The 22,404-nt window shown below is 44.5% G+C and overlaps 1 protein-coding gene across 1 annotated transcript in view; it reads right to left on the reverse strand.

Moving 5' to 3' along the window:
- LAMA3 (laminin subunit alpha 3) overlaps positions 1 to 22,404 on the reverse strand; it is a 253,009-nt gene that overhangs the window by 54,654 nt on the left and 175,951 nt on the right. Inside the window, exons 39-44 of the mRNA XM_052660252.1 lie at positions 20,950 to 21,063; positions 16,152 to 16,261; positions 13,164 to 13,244; positions 6,589 to 6,695; positions 3,152 to 3,202; positions 1,585 to 1,736 (exon numbers count right to left, since the gene is read on the reverse strand). Of these exons, the coding sequence (XP_052516212.1) occupies positions 1,585 to 1,736; positions 3,152 to 3,202; positions 6,589 to 6,695; positions 13,164 to 13,244; positions 16,152 to 16,261; positions 20,950 to 21,063 (615 nt within the window). The remainder of the gene's footprint in view (positions 1 to 1,584; positions 1,737 to 3,151; positions 3,203 to 6,588; positions 6,696 to 13,163; positions 13,245 to 16,151; positions 16,262 to 20,949; positions 21,064 to 22,404) is intronic.

The raw sequence follows: 22,404 nt of genomic DNA on the forward strand, positions 1-22,404 counted from the left end.
ACAGTGTTTTCAGGCTCATTCTGAGAGGGTCTCTTGTGTCCTGCACTCTCTTGTGTCCTGTCCAGTGATTTCAGGGTCATCATCACTCCGGCTCCAGGGCCCCCCACCAGGTCTTATATCGGCAGCTTTGCACTTGCACACTATGGTGATGCTGACAATGTCACATTGCAACATAAATCCTGGTCTGTGAATCTTGTCCACGTCCTGGCTATAAGGTTGTAGCTTTCCTAGTTCTCATACAATTGTTGCCTAACAATGGGAACTGGGCAGTTTCAAGTTTGTTTCTTCAGCCTTCATTTGTAGGCAGAAAAGTCCCCATTCCCCCCAGCCAGGAAGCCTGACTCCAGCCCATGGGGCACTTTCAGCCCCAATACTTCTCAGGATACCCTCTTGGCTACCTTCTTTCCAAGTGTACATAGAACATTCTCCAAGATGACCATGTTCTGAGCTATGAAACAGGTATCAACATACCTAAAGAGAGCTGGAATCATAAACCATTTTCTCTGATCCCAACAGAGTTAAACTAGAAATCAATTAATAGAGAGTTAACTGGAAAATCTTCAGTTTGGAAATTAAACAATATAGTTCTAAATAACTTAGCGGTCAAAGATATGTCACAAGGGAAATCAGAAAATCTTTTGAACTGAATGAAAATGGAAACTGACACTTAAAAATGTGTGGGATACAGCTAAGGTACTGCTTAGGGGAAAACTTCTAGCACTAAATGCTTATATTGAGAAATGTTTTGGATCAGGAAACAAGCTTTTATCTTAAGAAACTAGAAAATGAATAGCAAACTAAACCCAAAGCAAGCATAAGGAAGAAAAGATATGGATAAGAACAGAAATCAATGAAATTGAAAGCTGAAAAACAACATAAATCAACGAAATAAAAAGATCAATAACACTGATAAACCTCTAGACAGAATAATAAAAAAAAGAGATAAGACACAAATGACCAATAACCGGAATGAATGAGAAAGCATCACTACAGACTTTGCAGATATTAGAAGGATAATAAGGAAAAATTATAAACAATTATATGTCAATATATTTGGTATTGATAATTTACGTGAAATGAAAAAATTACTTGAAAGGCACATATTACCAAATATCACTCAAAAAGAAATAAATAATCCTAATTGTCCAATACCTATTTTTAATTGATCTGGTAGTTAAATTAAAAGAAAAACATTTAACAAAGAAAACTCCAGGCCCACATGGCTTCACTGGAAAATTCCACCAAACATTTAAAAAAGAATTATTGACAATTTTATCAAAATTCGCGTTTGAATCTTCTGAACACTAGATACTGAGATAAAGACTATGAGAAAAATGAGACCAGAAACATTCAGTACGTAAGGAATGTTCACTTAGAAGTGTCAGCGTTCTGTGTTCACTGTACTTTTCACCAGGAGAAATCTAATCTTCATTTAGAGCAGAGGAAGGACAGGTGCCCTGAATCTTAAGAGGAGTCAAGCTCCCCACCCCTCCCTGCATGAGGAGTATTCCTTCACTCAGCATCTGTGAATCCACCAAGTAACTGCTCTGGGCCAGGCATCGTGTGGGACCCAGGGGCACTTACCCTCAAGTCCTTGGTCTGGGTCTCCAAGCGCCTTATCTGCTCCAGGGTCCCTGCGCTGACACTCAGGCCCTGCAGCTGAGACTTGACCAGGCGCAGCTCGTCGTCCATGGTGGCCAGGTCATTTAAGAGCGTCATCACACAGCTGTCACAATCTGTGGGGCCACAATCAGAGGCACACGTGCTGCGGGCTGGAGCCACAGGAATGCAGACCAAGCCCCAGGGCTGCACAGCAGCCCGGTTAATATACACATAGCCCATCACAGGCAGAAATCACCATCCGGGACTTCTCAGAGAAGGATGCAATTCTGAAAAAGGGAGATCTCTAGATGGGAGCATTTGACAAAGAAATGGTGCAGTGGGGAGAATGAGTGAGGATGGTCAAAAGGTACAAACGTCCAGTTACAGAGGAAAACAAATATTGTATATTCACGCATATATGTGGAATCTAGAAAAATGGTACAGATGAACCTATTTGTGGCAGGTACAGAGATGCAGATGTAGAGAATGGACAAAGAGGGGGAGGGGAGAGTGGGACGAATGGGGGAGTGGCACTGACATGTACACCACCATGGGCAAAGTAGCTAGCTACTGGGAACCTGCCGGACAGTGAAGCGAGCTCAGCTCAGTGTCTGTGATGACCTAGAGGGGTGGATGGGGTGAGGGCAGGAGGGAGACCCAAGGCAGAGAGCATACATGTATATGTATATAACTGATTCACATCATTGTACAGCAGAAACTAACACAAGATTGTAAAGCCACTATACTCCAAGAAAAACATTTTAAAAAATAAAAAACAAGAGAAGTAACTTAGCATGTAAAAGGTACAGCATGATGACTATGGTTAAGGACGCTCTATTATATATTTGAAAATCACTAAAAAAGCAGATCTTAAAAATTCTTAATGCACAGAAGAAAATCTGTAACTGTGTGAATTGATAGATGTTAACTAACTGTGGCGATCCTCTCACAACCTATACATATATCAAGTCATTATGTTGTAGACTTTAATACAATGTTGCATGTCAACTGTATATCAATACAACTGGGCAAATAAATGGTGAACCTATGCAACTTGTTGCTGATTTTGTATGTGGGGAAATGAATAATAAATAGCTTTTATTTATTGAGTGCTTGCTATTTATAAGGAATCATGATAAGGGATTCATAAGCATTTTTCCAACAACTATATGAGGTTAGTATAGTTACTATCAACCTCAGTTTTACCATTGTACAAATGATGAAACAGGCTTGAAGAGGCAAGGTCACTGGCATGAGATCATACAGATATTAGTTGGCAGAGACTGGATTTGACCCTAAGTAGCCCTGCTGGAGGAGGGCATGGCAACCCACTCCAGTATTCTTGCCTGGAGAATCCCATGGACAGAAGAGCCTAGTGGGCTACAGCCCATGGTATAGCACAGAGTCGAGATGGCTGAGGCAACTTAGCACACATGCAGCCCTCCTTCCACCTCCTCCCACCAGTGCTTTCCCATGTCACAGTCTAGGGTTCACAGACCTGAAGCTGAACCCCACAACCTGGAAAGGAGGGGGCACTTTCTTTACTCACCGTCACATTCTTCTCTGGGACCACCATCTTTGGGTTCCTGGCTTATGCAGTCTGAAATGAGGAGTAAACAAAGAAGGCAGTGCTCCTAAACTTACTCTTCATGTACCTTTTAACTTGGCTTTTAGGAAAGCTAGTTTCAGAAAATTTCAGTCACCCAACCACCCAGTATCGCCAGCTCTTCCCTTCTCCCTCCTTCCCTGGGGCCACTGTTCTGAGAGCTGTCCTGGATCCCAGCAGTCTGGCTGCAGGAAGGTCTCTTGTGGCCTCTCTGATGATATATTGTTTCTTCTCTCTAAAGGGTCATGTGATTCCTATGAAGTTAACACTTCAACTTGTTACTGTTGCCTTCATTTGATGGCCTCTTGTACAACTGGTGATGTCTCTTCCAATATCATTGGAGAACATTCAATAAACACTCACTGAGTGCCTTTGACTCCCTAAGTTCCATGGCCCAGTGCTAGGGGCAGGAATACAAAGATAGAAGACAGAGTCTCTGCTGTCCTATAGGCGCGGGTTCAATGCTCCTTAATGGTCAGGGAACGTAATGGTCCTGCGGGGGAGGTAGACACATTTCACAACAGTGTGACAGAGGCTGTAAGGGAGATATGCACACACACTGGACTAGCTTCACCAACTATCGCGTGCACATGCTGAATCTTGAGGTTCTCAGCTACAGGCAGGAAAGCCTAACGGTCATCCTTGGACATTCTTCACTCCGTTAACTTCTACTCCTTTCCCCATACCATGCATCCTTAATACTGAAATGTCCTCTCATTTCCCTCTGAAAAACCATCTAACTTCATCAAAGGAAAACTCTAAACTCGAAACTTTCTTAGACGTGCAACAAGGAGGCTTTCAGGTGTGTTCTCAATCGCAGGCAATACTCTACACTTTGTCTGTATATAGATACGTTTTAAACCATGTTTGCTTTTCATCATAAAAAAATATATAAGTTTACTATGGAAAATTTGGAAAGATCAGAAAAATGATACAACATTATCCTTGATCCTACCACTCAAAGACAATCAATGTGTCCCCAGTGTATATTTGCATACACTTTATTATATGTAATCATAGGTTTCTCTTACTCATCTTTTTTTAAAAAATACTTTTATTCACTCTTACATGTATATATAAGAAGGACTGATGCTAAAACTGAAGCTCCAGTATTTTGGTCATCTGATGTGAACAAAAGATTCATTGGAAAAGTCCCTGATGCTGGGAAAGATTGAGGGCAGAAGGAGAAGAGGTTGTCAGAGGGTGAGATGGCTGGGTGGCATCACTGGAAGCAATCAACATGAACTTGGGCAAACTCTGGGAGATGGTGAGGGACAGGGAGGCCTGGCGTGCTGCAGTCCATGGGGTCACAAAGAGTCAGACAGGCCTGGGTGACTGAACAACAACAATATATACGTATAGCTGTGTCACCTTATTTCCTCAATTAGACCGTGAACTCCTTATAGGCAGGAAACAAGGTTCTATTTCCTTCATAGACTTCTGCAAATACAGCACCTTGGATAGTCTATGGGGAACTTGACTTATGAGGAGGACTGATTTATCAGTGCAATTTTCTCAACAAGTTTGAGTTTTGACCACTAAGGAATCTGTCTGTTACTAGGTAGAAAAAAAAAGAATGAATGAAAAAGGGGTGGGGGGAGGGAATCCCACAGGGACAAATGCGTCTCATGTGTGAACATTTTATTCCATTCGAGGAACAAATAGTTACCATCCTCATTTCAAGTTGCTTATTTTTGTTATTAGAGTAGGGACAAGGAGGCTTGAAAAGGCATCCCTCTCAAAGTATGATGTGTTTGATGTTGAAACTTCTCCTGAACACCTCCAAGGACCTCCAGAGACAGTAGAACTCATCTCCTTTTAAGCCAGTCCTTTTCATCTTTAACCATCTGACACTTTCTATTTGGAATGATTTACGATAGGCCTCCCTGTCGCTTCCACTCCCGGAAGCGAGTTCCAGTGCTAAAGTCACATAGAACGAGACCCACCCTTCTCCCACACATGCCCATTTCAGATCTGTCCTTTCCAAGTCCACTCTCCACTGCCCTCTCCACAGGGCTACAGGTCCGTTCACAGCTTCACTGTCTTTCTGAAGCGTGTCTACTGCTTTGTAAAGACAAACCCTCACACCCCCCACCCCCCACGGAGGACCTGCATGGGCAGCGGACCAGGGAACAGTAAGCCACCTGGTTCTGGACACCAGAACTCGGCGAAGGCAGTACGAGGCGTCTAAGGGGCCATGTCACTCTCTTGATTCATATCAAACTCACCACCGACTGAAACCTTAGCCGTGACTCACTTACCACTACAGGACTGACCACGTGCAAGCCTCAACATAATTTTGTCTGGTTAGAACTGGCCCCTCACTCTAGGCTGCTGAGGACCTGTTTTATTCTAAATGTGTCATAGGAGGTATTTTCCGGCTCCTCCAACTTTGTGTCATCTGATAACTGAGTGGGCAGGCCTTCTATATTTCCATTCAGGTCAATGATACTGGACAAGATGGAGCTCACACGAAGCCCCCAAAAGTGACCGCAGGCACCTCATTCTAGACTGACAAGGAGCCATTTACTCTGCAGTCCTTTGGGAACAGTCATTTGAGCAGATCTAACCCACGCATCCAGGGTGTAGTTCTTTACCTTGTCTATAACATGAGAGATTTTATCTAAGGATTTGGTATTGTACTATATCAATGGCGTATTCCTGATAAATCCATTAATATTCTCCATTAGACAGAGGATGAGGTGGTTGGATGCCATCACTGACACAACAGACAAGAGTCTGAGCAAACTCCAGGAGACAGTGGACTGGGAAGCCTGGCGTGCTGCAGCTGGACATGACTTAGTGACTGAACGACAACAAATATTTTCCTTCAAAGAAGGAAACGGAGACTCTCTCTTTTTTCCCCAGCTTCCTTTTTCTCCTAATCCATCTATACTAACTTCCAGTTAATGTCTTTTTCCTGGTAGGTAAAATCTCAATTATACACTCACATTCTAGAACAGTTACTGCTTTAGGAGAAGAGCACTTTGAATTCTTCAGATACACACACAAAGGAAGCTGATGAGAGAATAACCTTATAATGGCAAAGAGAGATCTCACCAAAATCACTGAAAATAGGGTCTAAAGTTATTTGGGCTATAATTAAAGAAGTTTTAAAAAACAATTTACCTTAAAAAAAAAACCTACTTGAAGTTAAGTTATTCATCAAAGCTGTGAGTACTACCTAAGCATTCCCAACTTTGTCAAAACAAGGGCACAATTTGTTACGTGCAGTTGTGTGCGTGCTTCCTGAAAAGGTCTGTTTGGCTTCTTTGCCTGCTACGATATACCAGTTTGATAAAGGTCTGTTTGGCTTCTTTGCCTGCTATGATATACCAGTTTGATAAAGGTAGGTTAACAGAGGTGTGAGTTGATCTTACCTCCGTTCAGGGGGTCACAACTGCCCAACTGGCCGTTGCTGTTACAATTGCATGGCTGGCAGCTGCCTCCAAATTTCTGGGGATTTCCAAAATATCCGGGAGCACACCTACACAGAATACAGAAAAAGAGAGAAAACACCCAAAGAATGAGTCATTGACTCCACCCAGTTTTCTCAACTTCCAGCTCCCTGTTTGGGATATCGTAGCCCTACGGGAGAAAAGGCTGACATAGATTTGCATGAGTGAATGCATTTCAGTAGAGATATTTGTGACTTGAATGGGAATGGTGAGGGTGGGAGGCAGGCAGAGATTTCTCCCTTCCCCCTTGACACACAAATGACATACCTACAGCCAAATGGCAGATGAACAAAACACAAACAGGAGTCAGTGGTCTGACCAGTATGGAAATTAGGGATGGGTGAATTTTATGCAAGAGCTGAATTTCTGAAGATATCACACAATTACATACTGCTTAATTTACAGCTAATTTCCTCAAAGGTAAAAAAAGGAAAATTCATATAATTTCAATTTTTTGCATAAAGGGGGATTTTATTAATATTTCTTATTGTACTATTCCAATTCTGAATAATTCATATTTATTTGCACTAATTACTGCAGTGATGTATATAAGGGGCTTAAATAACTGAGCAGTTACAGCTGCTACCTTGGCCTGAGGCCTTATTATTCTAGATGATTTAGTGATGAGATGTCAGTTCCTTATTTATAAGTTAAAAGATCATATTTCCTTGATGGTGAGTTTCTACTTTTCTCAAACAACCAAACAAACCCATGTTAATGTTTCTGGAACTGGGAGGTAAATCAAAATATTTCTGTTCATTAGCAAAGTTCCACTTCCACTCTATTACCCACCCCCCCAATTGTCATTAAGTTGGTATGTGTGTGTTGTCTTATTATCAATGGAACTGATAGAATCAAGGAAATATGGCATTTGACTCTCTTCCCAAAATTTAGGGCTTCCCATGTGGCACTAGTGGTAAAGAATTCTGCCTGCCAATGCAGGAGACGTAGTAGACAAGGGTTCGATCCCAGGGGTAAAAAGATTCCCTGGCGGAAGAAATGGCAACTCACTCTAGCATTCTTGTCTGGAGAATCCCATAGAGAGAAGCCTGGCAGGCTACTGTCTGTGGGGTCAAAAACAGTTGGACATGACTGAAGCGACTGAGCAGGCATGCAACCCAAATTTAAGCTTTGTATCAAAGAATTTCCAGGCAATTTAAATATGCTTTTCCAGTGGATAAACTAGTGATATAGTGCAAAGGACACAGGTTTGGAGTCAGTAAGATCTGGCTGCATGGATTCCTGCTTCATCACTGTGCGTGTAATCTTGGGCTTATCTGAACCCCACAAGCTTCCACTTCTTCATCTACTCCTCTTATAAAAATGTAAGCTCCATGAGGATGTGATTTTGGGAGGCTGTTTTGCTCACTGATACATCCTTAGCAGCTGGACAGTGCCTGGGCACATATTAGGTATCAGATATAAATACATGCTGAATGAATGAATGAAAAATTGTACTAACCATATCTATTTTGGTGGATGGATATAAGATAAAAGATAAAGCAGTAAAGAATCTAGTACAATGCCTGCATATGACAGACACTCAGTAAAAGGCAGCTACTACCATTTTAAGACATGATGAAAATATTCATGTAATGGTATGTATGTACTGGTATCATTTGGAATGACTACATTTCAGAAAGTGGATAGGAAGTAGAGAACCCATGTATTCCCTAATTATCAGGAAGGTAACTAACTTGAGGTGGCTTATCCAAGTCTACTAAGCAGGCTGTCCTAATAATAGGGCTTTCCTTGAAGTGGCCAGCCCCATATTCTGCCTCCTAACCACGCTACCCAAAAGATCTCGGTTTAAAATACTTTTTCTTCAGGTGTCTCACTTGTATCTAAACTTTCTACGTAAAAGATACATATTTACAAAATACCTTACTTAAAAGTTACATAAATATTCCAGAAATTTTATTCTGCTTCTTCCTTAATCTTGCAAAGCAGAATAAAATTTCTGGAATATTTATGTAACTTTTAAGTAAGTAATTTGAAAAGACTCTGATGCTGGGAAAGATTGAGGGCAGGAGGAGAAGGGGATGACAGAGGATGACATGGTTGGATGGCATCACCAACTCAATGGACATGGGTTTGGGTGGACTCCGGGAGTTGGTGGTGGACAGGGAGGCCTGGCGTGCTGCGGTTCACGGGGTCCCAAAGAGTCGGACACGACTGAGCGACTGAACTGAACTGGTGCCTTTCTTCTTATTTAGCCATGGTAGTGGCTAAACACAATGGACTAAAGTAAAACTTCCTGATTTCATAGATGACATTGGTACAGCAAATGAAGAGCCGAGAGAGCTTCTGTCATCTGTGGCTCTGAACAGCTGAGGGAGAAACTTGTCCCAGAGCATGGGGTTGGCGGGGGGTGGGGGGGGGGTGGTCTGGAATGTGAGCTGGGAACCCTTCCCTGCCCTTCCCCCAACCTCTGTCCAGCTCTCCTGCATATGTCTTTATTCTTCACTCCACACTGTGCTTGTATTTATCATTGCAGAGCTAACCACGAATGGCTGATGATGCCTGGCAGCCTGGCACAGAGTGGGTGCTCAATAAATGTCTAACAAGCGAGAAAATTTGACATTAAAATGGCATTAAACTGTAGAAAAGTTTTTTACACTTGATGTTAGCCAAAAGGCTGAGAAGCGATAGAAAAATTTTTAGCGATGGAAAAGTTTTGTTTCTTTTTTAAACAATACTTGCTTCCTTGATGTATGATCAAATGTAACAAACCTAAGCTGAGACTACTGTTAATTAAGAATTTCCCTTTTCCAATCAGCTGCCTGCCAAATGGATGTCTCCTCGAGACTGGTGCTGTTTTCCACTTCACTGTTTGTGAAGAACTGTATGGAGCATTAAATTAGGAAGCCTCTCCCAGATGCCCCATAGCTTTCAAATCATGGAGGCTGGAAGATCCTTCCAGGCACACTCCCCACTCTACCTATCTTTCCTGTCTCACTCAGGGTGGCTGCCCCTTCCGTCCTTCCCCCTTCAGTTCTAGTGGGATGCCCCTCCTGTTGCAGCCTGATTTAGCCCAGTTCCCTCTGTTTTAGGGCTAACCCTGGTGACGTAGGCTGTAAAGAATTCACCTGCAATATAGGAGACCTATGTTGGAAGATCCCCTGGAGAAGGGAATGGCAACCTGCTCCAGGATTCTTACCTGGAGCATCCCATGGACAGAGGAGCCTGGTGGGCTACAGTTCATGGGGTCACAAAGAGTCAGACATGACTGAGCGATTAACACTTTCACTTTCTCTATTTCAACAGCCCTTTGTATGCCTATTCACCACTAGACTGGAAAACCCTTGAGGGCAGAGTCTGTGCTCTGGTTCCTCCTGTGTCTCTAATGCTCAGCACAGTGCCAGGCAGATACTGGGATGGAAAGAATGACTAATAGATGTGAGACAAACGTGAGCTACGTTCCCTTTGCAGAAATGAAAAATAGAAAAAATTTGAATTGCTCCTTTTTACCATGGGATAGTGTCCAGACCTTCAGCTGATGCCCATAAAAAGGGCGTCCCCTCTTCCACTCATGGCAGGTACCCTCGAGGCCCTTTGACTTGCTTACATTACTTCCCTGACCTGAGCTGTCTTCCAGCTCCACCTCCCAGCTCCACTGGGTTCTAGCCATCCCCTCAACCTACGTAAGTCCCACCTTGTCCATAAAATGTTTCGGATACCCCTAGTCCACAGTAGCCCCCCTTACGATAAAATTCAGTTGAATTGATTTTGTGTGTGTGTGTGTGTGTGTTTTTAATTTGGTTAAATTCTTCTAAAGTCATCCAGAAAAACAATATGCCAGAATAGTCCAGGAAAAAATTTAAGTAAGGGTTATGGAGGGAACCTGGCTCAACCAAACAGTCAGTCATTTTATAGTTTCAGAAATGATTCAGAAGTGATAATGGCACAAGAACCAAATAAAATGTACAAATCCCCAAGTCCATACAGAAACTTCGTACACATTTAGCTTCAGTGAATGCCTTCCCTGGTGGCTCAGTTGGTAAAGAATCCACCTGCAATGCGGGAGACCTGGGTTCAATCCCTGGGTTGGTGAGATCCCCTGGAGAAGCTTCAGTGAATTCATCTAACGGGACCCAGGCAAAGAGGGATGAGGGCATGAGCGCATGGGAATCTGTGTCCCCATCAGTCTGCGCGCACACATCCTGTGGTGAGCATAACACGAGGGATGTGAGCCTGCTCTCCCTCCAGCTGGGCTGGTCCCCCTGTGCCTCTCCTGACATGAACGCTTCCCCCTACAGAGTACAGTTCTAGATGGAGCCAGATGCTGTGCACATTTCATGCGGCATGGTCCCCCTGGATTATGGAGACACAGAATACTGGAATAGCCAAGGTTATTTGAGCTCTGGTCAATTTTTGTCCTATATGTTGACCCTAAGTCTATCTGCCATATGAGAAGCAACACCATAAAAAAGGCGAGGTTTCAATATTTCACTAACATCGAGATTTGAAGTTAAGAAGTAAAACCACTAAAGTTCAAAAACAGGGATTTCCCTGGGGGTCCAGTGGTTAAGATTTCATCCTCCCAATGCAGGGGGGATGGGTTTAATCCCTTATCGGGGAGCTAAGATCCCATATCCCTCACAGTGTGGTGATATAAAACCGAAAAACCAAAATAGGTATAAACATTTATATCCAACTTTCTTCAAGGCCAAGAGTCGGGGGGATGATGGAACTTAAGTGGAACTTCCTGGCCCTGACATGATGTTATCAATGAATACTTATTATTATGGAAACAGACTGAAAATGAAAGTGTTAGCCACTCAGTCATGTCTGACTCTTTGCGACCCCATGGACTGTAGCCCACCAGGCTCCCTCTCTCCATGGGATTCTCTGGGCAAGAAGACTGGAGCGGGTTGACATTTCTTTCTCCAGGGAATCTTCCTGACCCAGGGATCGAACCTGGGTCTCCTGCACTGCAGGCAGATTCTTAACTATCTGAGACACCAGGGCACCCTGCAAGGAACAGATTACTAATATATAATTAAATGAGAAAATAAGTCAAAACAAAAATCAAAACTGAAATCTACATTATTGTTAAATATTAAGTCTGTGCATATAGAACTGATGTGTAAGAACATGTAACAACTTTTTTGGGGGGGCTGCATGTGGGATATTAGTTCCCCAATTAGGGACTGAACCTGTGTCCCTTGCAGCACAACCAGGGGACCATCAGGGAATTCCCTTCAGCAAGTTTTAACCATGGTTTTCTGTAGGCAGAATAATTATGAACACCACTGTAGGTGGGCAGGCGTGAGCATAGGGCAACTGTAAGGGTGTGGTACTTACTAGTTTTTTGCCTTATTAGCTTTTGGCGCACCTATTTTATGGGGATTCCCAGGTGGCACTAGCAGTAAAGAACCTGCCTGCCAATGCAGGAGATAGTAAGAGACATGGGTTTGATCCCTGGGTCGGGAAGATCCCCTTGGAGGAGGGCATGGCAACCCATTCCAGTATTTTTGCCTGGAGAATCCCCATGGACAGAGGAGCCTGGCAGGCTATACCCATGGGGTTGCAAAGAGTCGGACACAACTGAAATGACTTAGCACACACGCACCTGTCTTACATCATTTTCATAATTTATAACACTTTTTATAATTATGTACTGATCTTATGATAGTTATTTTGAATTTTAAAATGTTATCCACATGATTCATTTTACTGTTACTTTCCCAGATATAAATGTATGTGTATGCTCTCTTCCTGTCTAGATGACAAGTATCTTCTGTACCCTTCACAATAAGTGGGCAGAATGGCTAATTATGAAATATTGTTCAGGAAAAACGCAAGCTTGGCTCTGCGGCGTTTATAATCAAGTACATACTTTCCATTCTGTAACATGTATTCTTTTGTTTCCCAAACATTACTAAACACCTATTATATGAATAGCAGCTCACTAGGCACTAAGGGATTCAGAAATGGGTGAGACACACTGTCCTGCCAGTGTTCATAATGTTGTGTGTGCATTAACAGGGGTGTGTGTGTAGGCAAACCTAGGGCTGTGGATATGTGTGCATGTGTGGGAGTATGTAGAGTTGCATGTTTGTGTACAGGCAAGCAGGGATGTGTATATTTGGGGACAGAAGTTTGAGTTTCGATGGTGGTAGGAGTATGTAGATATATGTCTGGGTAGGGGCATGCAGGAGTGTGCGTGGGAGTGGGGGTATGTAGGCATATATGTAAGCACATGGGCATACAGGGGCGTTTGCTAGAGTGTATAGGACTATGACATATTGGCCCTAATTCTCAAATTTCCACATGTACAAACCAAGGAAGAGAAGGAAGTTAATGATTTATGAAGTGACAGTCTTGTTTTTCCCAAGAGACCTTTTCCCAGCCTCAGAGGAACCAGAGGCCCCACCCCATCTCTGAGCCCCACCCACACCCAGGGTGCCTGCAGCAGCCTGCCTGCAGAGCCCACCCCACCTGTGAGATGGGGAGGAGGTGAGAAGGCGGGCACGGGGGAGGGCGGCACCCACCTTTCACAGTGTGTTCCCGTGTATCCAGGTTTGCAGAAGCACTTGACGTTTTCTCCAGTCACAACACAGCCGGTGGCAAAACTTAAAAAAAAAAAGACAGAAAAAAGCCCCAGTAGAAACATAAACCCACAGGTTTTTATGCTCATTATTTTTTGCCACATGAAGTGAAACTGGAAACCAAGGGTCCAGGTACCTTTCATGTGAAGAAAATTTTGCCCATCAAAACTTGTCGAGAGAATGATGAATGATTTCAGCTGACATCAGGCAAATCTGGGTGAATAGGGACTGAAGGCATTTTTATTTTCGGCTTGGAGAAATACATTCCTTCCCTTAAGACAGAGTAAAGTAACGCACTTGGGAAGAGATGGTGACGACAGCACTTTTTCCAGAAATAACAAGGAAGGAATCAAACAAGTCTGGGCAGAAGAGAAGAACAGAGAGTTCTGATTCTTCAAAAAAATTTTTTCCCCTCCTTGCTTATTCTAGTTCTTTTATTTTATACTGGGCACAATCCCTTCTGGGAAGAAAAAGTATGTGTGTGGAGGGCTCGGGGGTGGGGGCAGGCCCACCCAGAGTGCCCTCAGAGTCCCAGAGGGGGACTAAAGCCCAGAGCATGCTTGGGCCCAGCTAGCTCTGTGGACATGGTCCCTGGTGATTTCCACACTTTTCCAATCAGGCTGTTGGAACTTCTATTCTCTTTCTTTTAGTTCTGAACTGGTGTGTTTATAGAAGCTTCTTTAAAAAAAAAAATTAAACCAAGAGACCATGAAAAAGTCCTTGTTGCCTTACGAAGAAACATCTATGACCACTGAGCATTCCACTGACATAGATCTGAGGGGAAATAACTCCATTTATCACTAGCTGGTAAGAGGATTCCGATTTTTAAAACTATTTGTTTATTTGGGTGTGCTGGATCTTAGCTGTGGCTCATGGACTTAGTTGGGCTTCCCAGGTGGTACTAGCGGTAAAGAACCTGCCTGCCAATGGAGGAGACATGAGACTCCTGTTTGATCCTCGGGTCAGGAAGATCCCTTGGAGGAGCGCCTGCCTGGAGAATCCCATGGACAGAGGAGCCTGGTGGGCTCCCTAGGGTCGCAAAGAGTCAGACTCGACTTAGCACGCACGCATGTAAGCTTAGTCGCTCTGTGGCATATGGGATCTTAGTTCCCCAACCAGGTATTGAACCTACATCCCCTGAATTGGAAGGTGGATTCTTAATCACTTGACCACAAGGGAAGTTTCAAAGAGTTCTTATTTGGGAAGCTTCTCTTGGACAATTAGATAGATACAGAGTTACACCTTTAAAGGGATAGTTAGAAATTTGTCAGCAGTATTAATATTGCTGGAAGGAGAATTAGATAAAAATAGGATTTTACTGATACATCCTAGGAAATGTGTGTTACTTCAACTACACAGAAGCTGAAAGTTGACCTTGATGATAACATGCTTTGCAACCAAAGATTAAACGCTTTCCCCAAGCACCCTGTGAACATCTTGCAGCTTTTTACTCTCTCCAGCTTCTGTTCAAACAAGCCTGGGCAAGTGTCAAGTGATAGATCCCTTTACAAATAAAGCCACAGGACCGGGCAGGTTTAAGGAGTATCAAACACACAGATAGCAAACCAGAGTGGATATTTCAAATATGCATCTCCAGAAAAGCCACATTGGGCAGGTGGCTTCTAATAATTTTAAGACTTGGCCAATTTCTCTGCTAGCTCAGCTGATTTCAGCCAGCCTTGTGGTCCACACTTGCTCCTGAACCTGTGCACTACTGGTACTTGATCACCATCATTCTGATTTTTCAAATCAAATCTTGCTTCACTTGGTTACCTGTTTATATTTTGTCTGGACTCACAGTGAACATCTGATTATGAGCAAGAGTAGGACAAGTGCCAAAGCCAAACTGAACATGGATTATCACGAAAGGAAAATGATGGCTTTCTACCTACAGAGTCTACTGACCTTACTGGAGCCTGGATGATAATGCAGCTCACATCTCTCTGAGGCTCAGAACTGTCCTGTGGCTTCCATCACACTGAGGATAAAAATCCTTAACATCCAAGTGCCTTACTCTAGCCTGAAAGGTACAGGATCTGTATCCTGGCTGTCCCACCAACCTCATCTCCCAGCCAGCTCTCTCTCAGTGCAATCAAGCCATCCATGCCTTCTTACTATCCACAAACTCATCATCACAGGAATTTTCTCATCTGTTTTTTTCCCCCTTGCCATGGACCCTCATCATATTGTCTTGGTACTCCACCTCATCACTCATGAGTCCCTGCCCAACAACTCCAGAAAGCTCTGCTACCGCCCTCTGTAAAGAATCCACTCACTATCTATCACATAACCCTTTTCTCAGTGGTGTGGCCCATCTCTGAAGTTATACTTCAGACTGATTCGTGCACATTTTACTGAGTAATAACCCCACTCTCTCCTCACATTCTTCAGGTGAAGCTTAATGTCTTTGCCAGCCTTCTTTACTGCAGTTACCCCAGCATCTGGAGAAGGGATGGTGCTCAATAAATTGCTTAGCCATTGAACGAATAGCAAAAGAAAAGAGGAAAAGGCAAAACTCTGAAGAACACAACTTGGAGCGTCTGTTTTTGTTTGGTTTTGTTCCCATTTTGTTATTCCTTTTTTTAAAATAGAAAATTGTTTTATTGAGATAGACTTCACATATCATACAATCCACCCACCTAAAATGTTAGATTCAATGGCTTTTAGTGTGTTCACAGAATTGCATAGTCATGACCACAATCAATTTTAGAGCATTCTCATCACCTCTAAAAGAAATTTTATGCCATTTAACAGCCCCTTCCCATTTCTTCCCACCACCCATTCCCCAGCCCTAGACACCCATCAAACTATTGGGTTGGCCCAAAAAGTTAAATCGGGTTTTTCCATCACGGCTACAAAAAATCTGAATGAACTTTTTTGCCAACTCAGTACTTCCTGTCTTCATAGATTATTGTCAAACTTCTACAGTACCTGTCTGAATGAGGACATGGGCAGACTCTACAGGATCCATGAACGGTGTTCCAATAGTGACCCTCTTTACAGCGCTCACAGTGTTCCCCTGCAGTGTTATGCTGGCAGTTCTTGGGAGAGAGAAATGGTAAAATTAATAACAACCTATTACATTTATTACTATTGAGATTGCTGTCATCTTAATTACTCACACAATTATAACTCAAATCCTCTGACACAGCAATATAGGTTTTGTTAATCATATGCTTTTCCTATCCAGCCAATCATTGTTGGTGCCAGAAAAATGGTGTAATTGCCCTTCCATCAGCTATTCGGTGTTATCATGGGGAGGAAGGGTGAAATGGAGCCAGATCAGTGGGGTTAAAATCCCACTTGAACATTCCATAGCTGTGGGGATCTTGGGCAAGTCCCTTCACCTCTCTGGGCCTTGGTGTTTTTTAATAAATCTACTTTTTTTGGCCATGCCACATGGCATGTGGGATCTTAGTTCCCTGACGAGGGACCGAACCTGTGTCCCCTACACTGTCTGGAAGTGGCTGAGTGTGAAGTCTTAACCACTGGACTGCCAGGGAAGGTCCATATAAATCAATATTAATGGTGTATGATTTATATACTATTCTAATTTTCCTAAAATGTACAGTTAAAATAATGCCCACTTTCCAAGGTTATCAGGACTTGTAGGATCCAGAGAGGAATCTCTCAGGGGTGTCAGGTGAGGGTGCTGGCGGCTTCCTGTACTTTTACTTTGCTCGGCCTCCCTGACTCTCTCAGAAACATGTGTTCTTTTGACCCAAGTGTTCCCCTTTTCACATTAGCTCCCTTTCTTTATTATTTATTTACTTGGCCATGCAGGGTCTTAGTTGTGGCAGGTGGGATCCAGCTTCCTGACCAAGGATTGAACTCAAGCCCCTGCCTTGGGAGCTCAGAGTCTTAGCCACTGGATCACCAGGAAAGTCCCAGTTTCCTTTCTCTTATGGCTCCGAATGACAATTTTAAAGAAGAACTGCCTGGAGACAGATGTTTCAGTCCCATGTCAATTTAGTTCTGAGCTGAAAACACTGAGGAAGTAAGAACGTGGAGAAGCAAGAATTGTGGTGAGGTTACCTGAATCCTATGATAAATCCTCCCCAGACCCCTCTGAACTCTGGGCCTTTACAGGGGCACAGGGAAAGCAGCATAGAAGGGGGTTAGAAACTGAGTTGCTTGATAAAAAGCCCATAAGAATGTCTGAAATACCACTCACTCTCAGCTGAAAGCGTCTACCCTGAAATCTGTCTTCCTCAGTCCTGCAAATTTGAGGCATCTACCTATCAGATTTCCTTGTTTTACTGTCAATGAGTGAGTGAATGAATGAATCCATATCCACCCTCACAGCATGTGCTTTCCAAGGTCCATGTGACGGCAAATATCTACTGTGCGTGAACTAGCTGCTCAGCTATGCTAGGTATCAGGGGCAAAAAGATAGATTGGAACCCTGACTCAGGGGTGGGAAATACAATGACAGAGGTGTTGGCAGCATGCCCTAATAGCCAGAGGAGCCTCAGGGAGGCGATGAGGCCTGTGTGGAGGACAGAAGGAGAGGAAGGAGCTAGGTGGAGAAGGGAGGAAGGACACACTGGGCCGCAGGGGTTGGTGTGCACAGGACCTCAGTCTTGCAGGAGCATAGTGGTGTGGACGGACAACCTGCAGCAGCTGGTGCTCCCGAGGGTGAAGTGCAAGGGGGCAGGCTATGCCTGGAGAGGCGGCAGCACAGATCAAGGGGCCCTGAGGCTGCCTGAGGAGTGTGAATGTCTGGTAATGAGCCTCAGGGGACCCCCGAGTCAGCTGTGAGTTTCAGATAAATCATCCTGGAGGTAGGGGAAGACTGGCTCCAGCAGCAGGGAATAAAAAGGACGAAAACCAGTGTGGTGGTCCAGTAGATGGGACTTCGAACTCCCTATGCAGGGGGCCTGGGTTCGATTCCTGGTCAGGAAACTAGATTCCACGTGCTGAAACTAAGAGTTTGATGCCTCATCTAAGAGCTGGGGCAGTCAAATAGATAAATTAAAATAATTAAAATAAATATAAAATGGGCTTCCTTGGTGGTACCAGTGGTAAAGAATCTTCCTGCCATTGCAGGAGACACAAGAGACGTGGTTTAGATCCTTGAATCGGGAAGATTCCCTGAGGCAGGAAGTGGCAATGCACTCCAGTCATCTTGCCTGGGAAATCCCATGGACAGAGGAGCCTGGCTATGGGGTTGCAAAGAGTCAGACACAACTGAGCAATCACATGTGTTAAGCATAAAAAATAAAGTAAGATAATTGAAAAGTAAAATTCCCTTAAAAATATATAAAAAGGAGGAAAACTGAAGAACGACGATGAGAAGAGAGAGGAGGGAAGGAAACGAAGGGAAGCTGAGACGTGACTGGGTAGCAAAGGCAGAGGAAGGGAGAGGAAGCGGCCAGGAGAAGGCGGAACAGCAGCGTCTCAGCGGAGAGCAGGGAGCCGGTCATCAGAGCTCCAGCGGCCAGCGGTGCCCACAGGACACATCACTGGCTTCGGCTGCCTCCCTGCTGGCCACATGCTGCTTCACTGGCGGGGGGTGGGCTGGCTTCTTTTCACCCTTTGAAGCTTATACTTGAAAGGACAGGGAGAGGCGCACACGTGTGAAGGTCTCACATTTCAGAATTGACTCTGGACTCGGGAGTGGGGGCCAGTGTACAGGATCATCCCGTCTGCCAGCGAAAGGGGCTGGGTCTCCTCACTTTTGTTTTCTGAGGATGTGGCTGCGTGCGCAGCTCCCAGGCAAGGGCCATGTTGGAGAGCAGGGCCAGCACCCACGACCTGCCACTCAGCTGCACCTGTGTGTGTGTACTCATGTGTGCACATGTACATGTGTGTACACAGGCACACCCCCCACCACACAGCAAGCCTCCTGAGAGTAGGGATTATGTCCGATGGTTCTAACCCCAGCACTTAGCTTGGTCCTTCCCATAAAAGCAAATACTCAGCAAGGGTTCCCTGAATGAATCAGTTCTAGAGGGCATGTGGCCGTCAAGGACAAGGGAAGACGGAGCTGCAAAGAAAAGTGAGAAAGAGAATATTGTTGTTTGATTGAAACATGAATTATGACTCTCACTAGCGATCCCTTCACTGGGTGGATGGACTACAGAGAAAACTCCCTTTGTTCTCTGGCAGCTTTTATAAAGTGGCCTTGCAATGACTCAACAGCAAGATAAGTATTTTTCATGACAGTGTCTACCTGTGTTATACACATCACACAGTATGAAATACAAACGATTACATGAGATACCAAAGAGCTGGAAAATAATACTGCCTGACATCTCTTACACTTTTGGAACTTATAAGGCTAAAATCCTACAGAATATTCTGTCAGCCTCTTTACGACAATTTCCTGTCCTGGCCTGTTCCGTCTTGCAGAGGAAATAGCTCCTCAGGACACGCTGAATGGGCATAAAACAGTCTAGGAACTCAGAAGAGCTGAAACACACTCTAGGTGCCTCACACAATGCAGAGGAAGCCTGCACCAGGACAATGTATTTCTGAACCGCACAAAAGAAGTGGGGGCTCTGTATTCAGGCACCAACGTGGCCTCCTTTCCTCAGAACTGTCCATCTTCCTTCTAGCTGGGGAGGCCGTGGCTACTGGAGGGGGGACCTCTGAGGATAGGGAGGAAGATAGCAGAATAAAAACTGTTTTGCTTCAGGATGCATGAGAAAAATCTCCTGAGAACCTAGTTTTGTGTGGGAGAATTTTCTAAAACATACCCAAAGAAGGTAGTTTTCTGGTGGCTAAGTCATAAACCACTGGGACTCCCCTTGCCTGTCTTCCCCCATAAATGCACTGCCTTGGCAGCCATGGGGGTTAATGTTTGATGGATGGAGAGTGTGCCTTCAGCCTTTGCCAGCATCTCCTCCTCCTCTGATCAATTTCTTCAGCCACTGCTCATCTGACAGCAATGAGGTCTCCTCCCTGCAACCTCCTGCCCCACCGCACCCTCAACAAAACTGAGGTCCAAAGGAGTAGCTCTGGTTTACCATATCCTGGCAAGAGTTAGGGCTTCCCCGGTGGCTCAGGGGTAAAGAATCTGCTGGCAGTGCAGTAGCTGCAGGAGACACAGGTTTGACCCCTGGGTTGGAAAGATGGAGGAGGGCATGGCAAGGATGTCATGCCAGTATCCTTGCCTGGAGGATCCCATAGACAGAGCAGTGTAGTGGGTTATAGTCCACAGGGTGGCAAAGAGTTGGACACGACTGAAGCCACTTAGCACACATGCACGGCAAGAGTTTAACCCCAGCATCTACCCATTATTATCATCTAGTGAGATTCAAAAGCTAAGGTGTAATTTAATTGCTCAGACAGAACATTCTCTGACGGGGCACGTTAAAATGGAGGGAAAAGGGACTTCCTGGCAGTCAAGTGGTTAAGACTTCACCTTCTAATGCAGGGAGTGAGGGTTCTAGTTGGGAAGCTAGGATCCCACATGCCTTACAGCCAAAAAAAAATCCAAAACATAAAACAGAAGCAAAACTGTAACAAGTTCAATAAAAACTTTAAAAATGGTACACAGGAAAAGAAATCTCTAGGAAAAAAAAAATAGAGGGAAAAGTGAGTGTAAAGTAATTCAGCCTGGTTACCTGGTGCTTCACCCTGCCCCCCACCACACCATCCCCTGCTCACATAATCACCTCTATTTAGGGTTCGGTAAAGGTGACGTCTGATGTCTGAGGGCCTAGCGGAGGGGGGCGGGAGACACAGATCGTTTGTTAGTAACATTCCAGCTCAGTTTACTCACAATGCATACTCCCGAGCCATCCTGGCAGCGATTGGAATGCCCGTTACAGTTGCAGGGAACACACCGTCCGGTGTATAAGCCTTTGTTCTCACGATAGTATCCAGGGCTGCATCCCTGTTTTGCAAACAAACCGTTTAGTCAATACAAAGAAAGAAATTTATTATCTGAGGCAGGTGACCATCCTGACTGTCAAGCATTGACCTTTCTATCTTCCCTACTTTGGTCAGTGTGTGAACTTCCACTTTCCAATGCAAGCCAGGTTCGCTTGCTTTTTCCATCAGGTTTTCTGTTGTTTTCACATCCTGGTAGGTATGTGAGTTTGTGGTGGAATGGGAGATGTGTGGTGGGGAAATCAGAGCAAACGGGGTGTAGGGGGTTGACTATGGAAGTTGGGTGCCTCTCCTTCTCAAGCCAATTGTTTTGAGAGCCAGTGGAGGCATGGAAGGCTGAGAAAGCAAAGAGGATCAGGACCTCAGTCCACCAGCGGGGAGGACCTCTGAGCAAATCCCTTCAAGTTCAAGTTCTCTTTGGGTAGCCACTCCTTCTCCAAGTGTGGATTTGGGCTGGTGGGGGAGCTGGATGGGAGGAGGGGAAAGCTGGGATCACCACTGGGATTTAATCAATAATGGCAGGTCCAGTGGAACCCATTCACTGCCACTCACCAGACCACAGGTGACAGGGAGCCCTGGGGGAAAGGAAACAGCTTGCATTCTTGTACAGAACTTGATAGGGATGTTTGGTTCCCACTGAACACAAAGACCCAGCTTAAGGCAATTTCCTTGAGTGTGGTCTTGTTCTCTTGTTCAACATTGCTCTGATTAACCCTATCTCCTCTATATCGTCTTCTTCCAGTATAATGCTGCAAGTTATTATTTTTCATGTGGATGAGAAGAATTATGGTATTTTTTTGATGAACTGATATATTTTTTGAAAAGTCTAGTTAAGAATCTCCCTAGGACTTCCCTGGTGGGCCAGAGGTTAAGAATCTGCCCACCAATGCAGGGAACAGGTTTGATCTCTGGTGCAGGAAGATTCCAACTGCTCCAGGGCAGCTAAGTCCGTGTGCCTAGAGCCCATGCTCCGCAGCGAGAAGCCACCAAAATGAGAGGCTCGAGCACTGCCAACTAGAGAGTAGCCCTGCTTGCTGCAACTAGAGAAAGCCCATGCACAGTGATGAAGACCCAAGTGAAGTCGCTCAGTCGTGTCCGGCTCTTAGCGACCCCATGGACTGTAGCCCACCAGGCTCCTCCATCCACAGGATTCTCTAGGCAAGAATACTGGAGTGGGTTGCCATTTCCTTCTCCAGGGGATCTTCCCAACCAAGGAATCGAACCCAGGTCTCCCACATTGCAGGCAGACACTTTAACCTCTGTGCCACAGCACAGCCATAAATGATTAAATAAATAACTTTTTAAAAAGAGTGCCCCCAGTAGGAAAAAAAAAAGCAATTATTCT

This window comes from Budorcas taxicolor, chromosome 22 (genome assembly GCF_023091745.1).
Source record: "Budorcas taxicolor isolate Tak-1 chromosome 22, Takin1.1, whole genome shotgun sequence".
NCBI classification, from domain to species: domain Eukaryota; kingdom Metazoa; phylum Chordata; class Mammalia; order Artiodactyla; family Bovidae; genus Budorcas; species Budorcas taxicolor.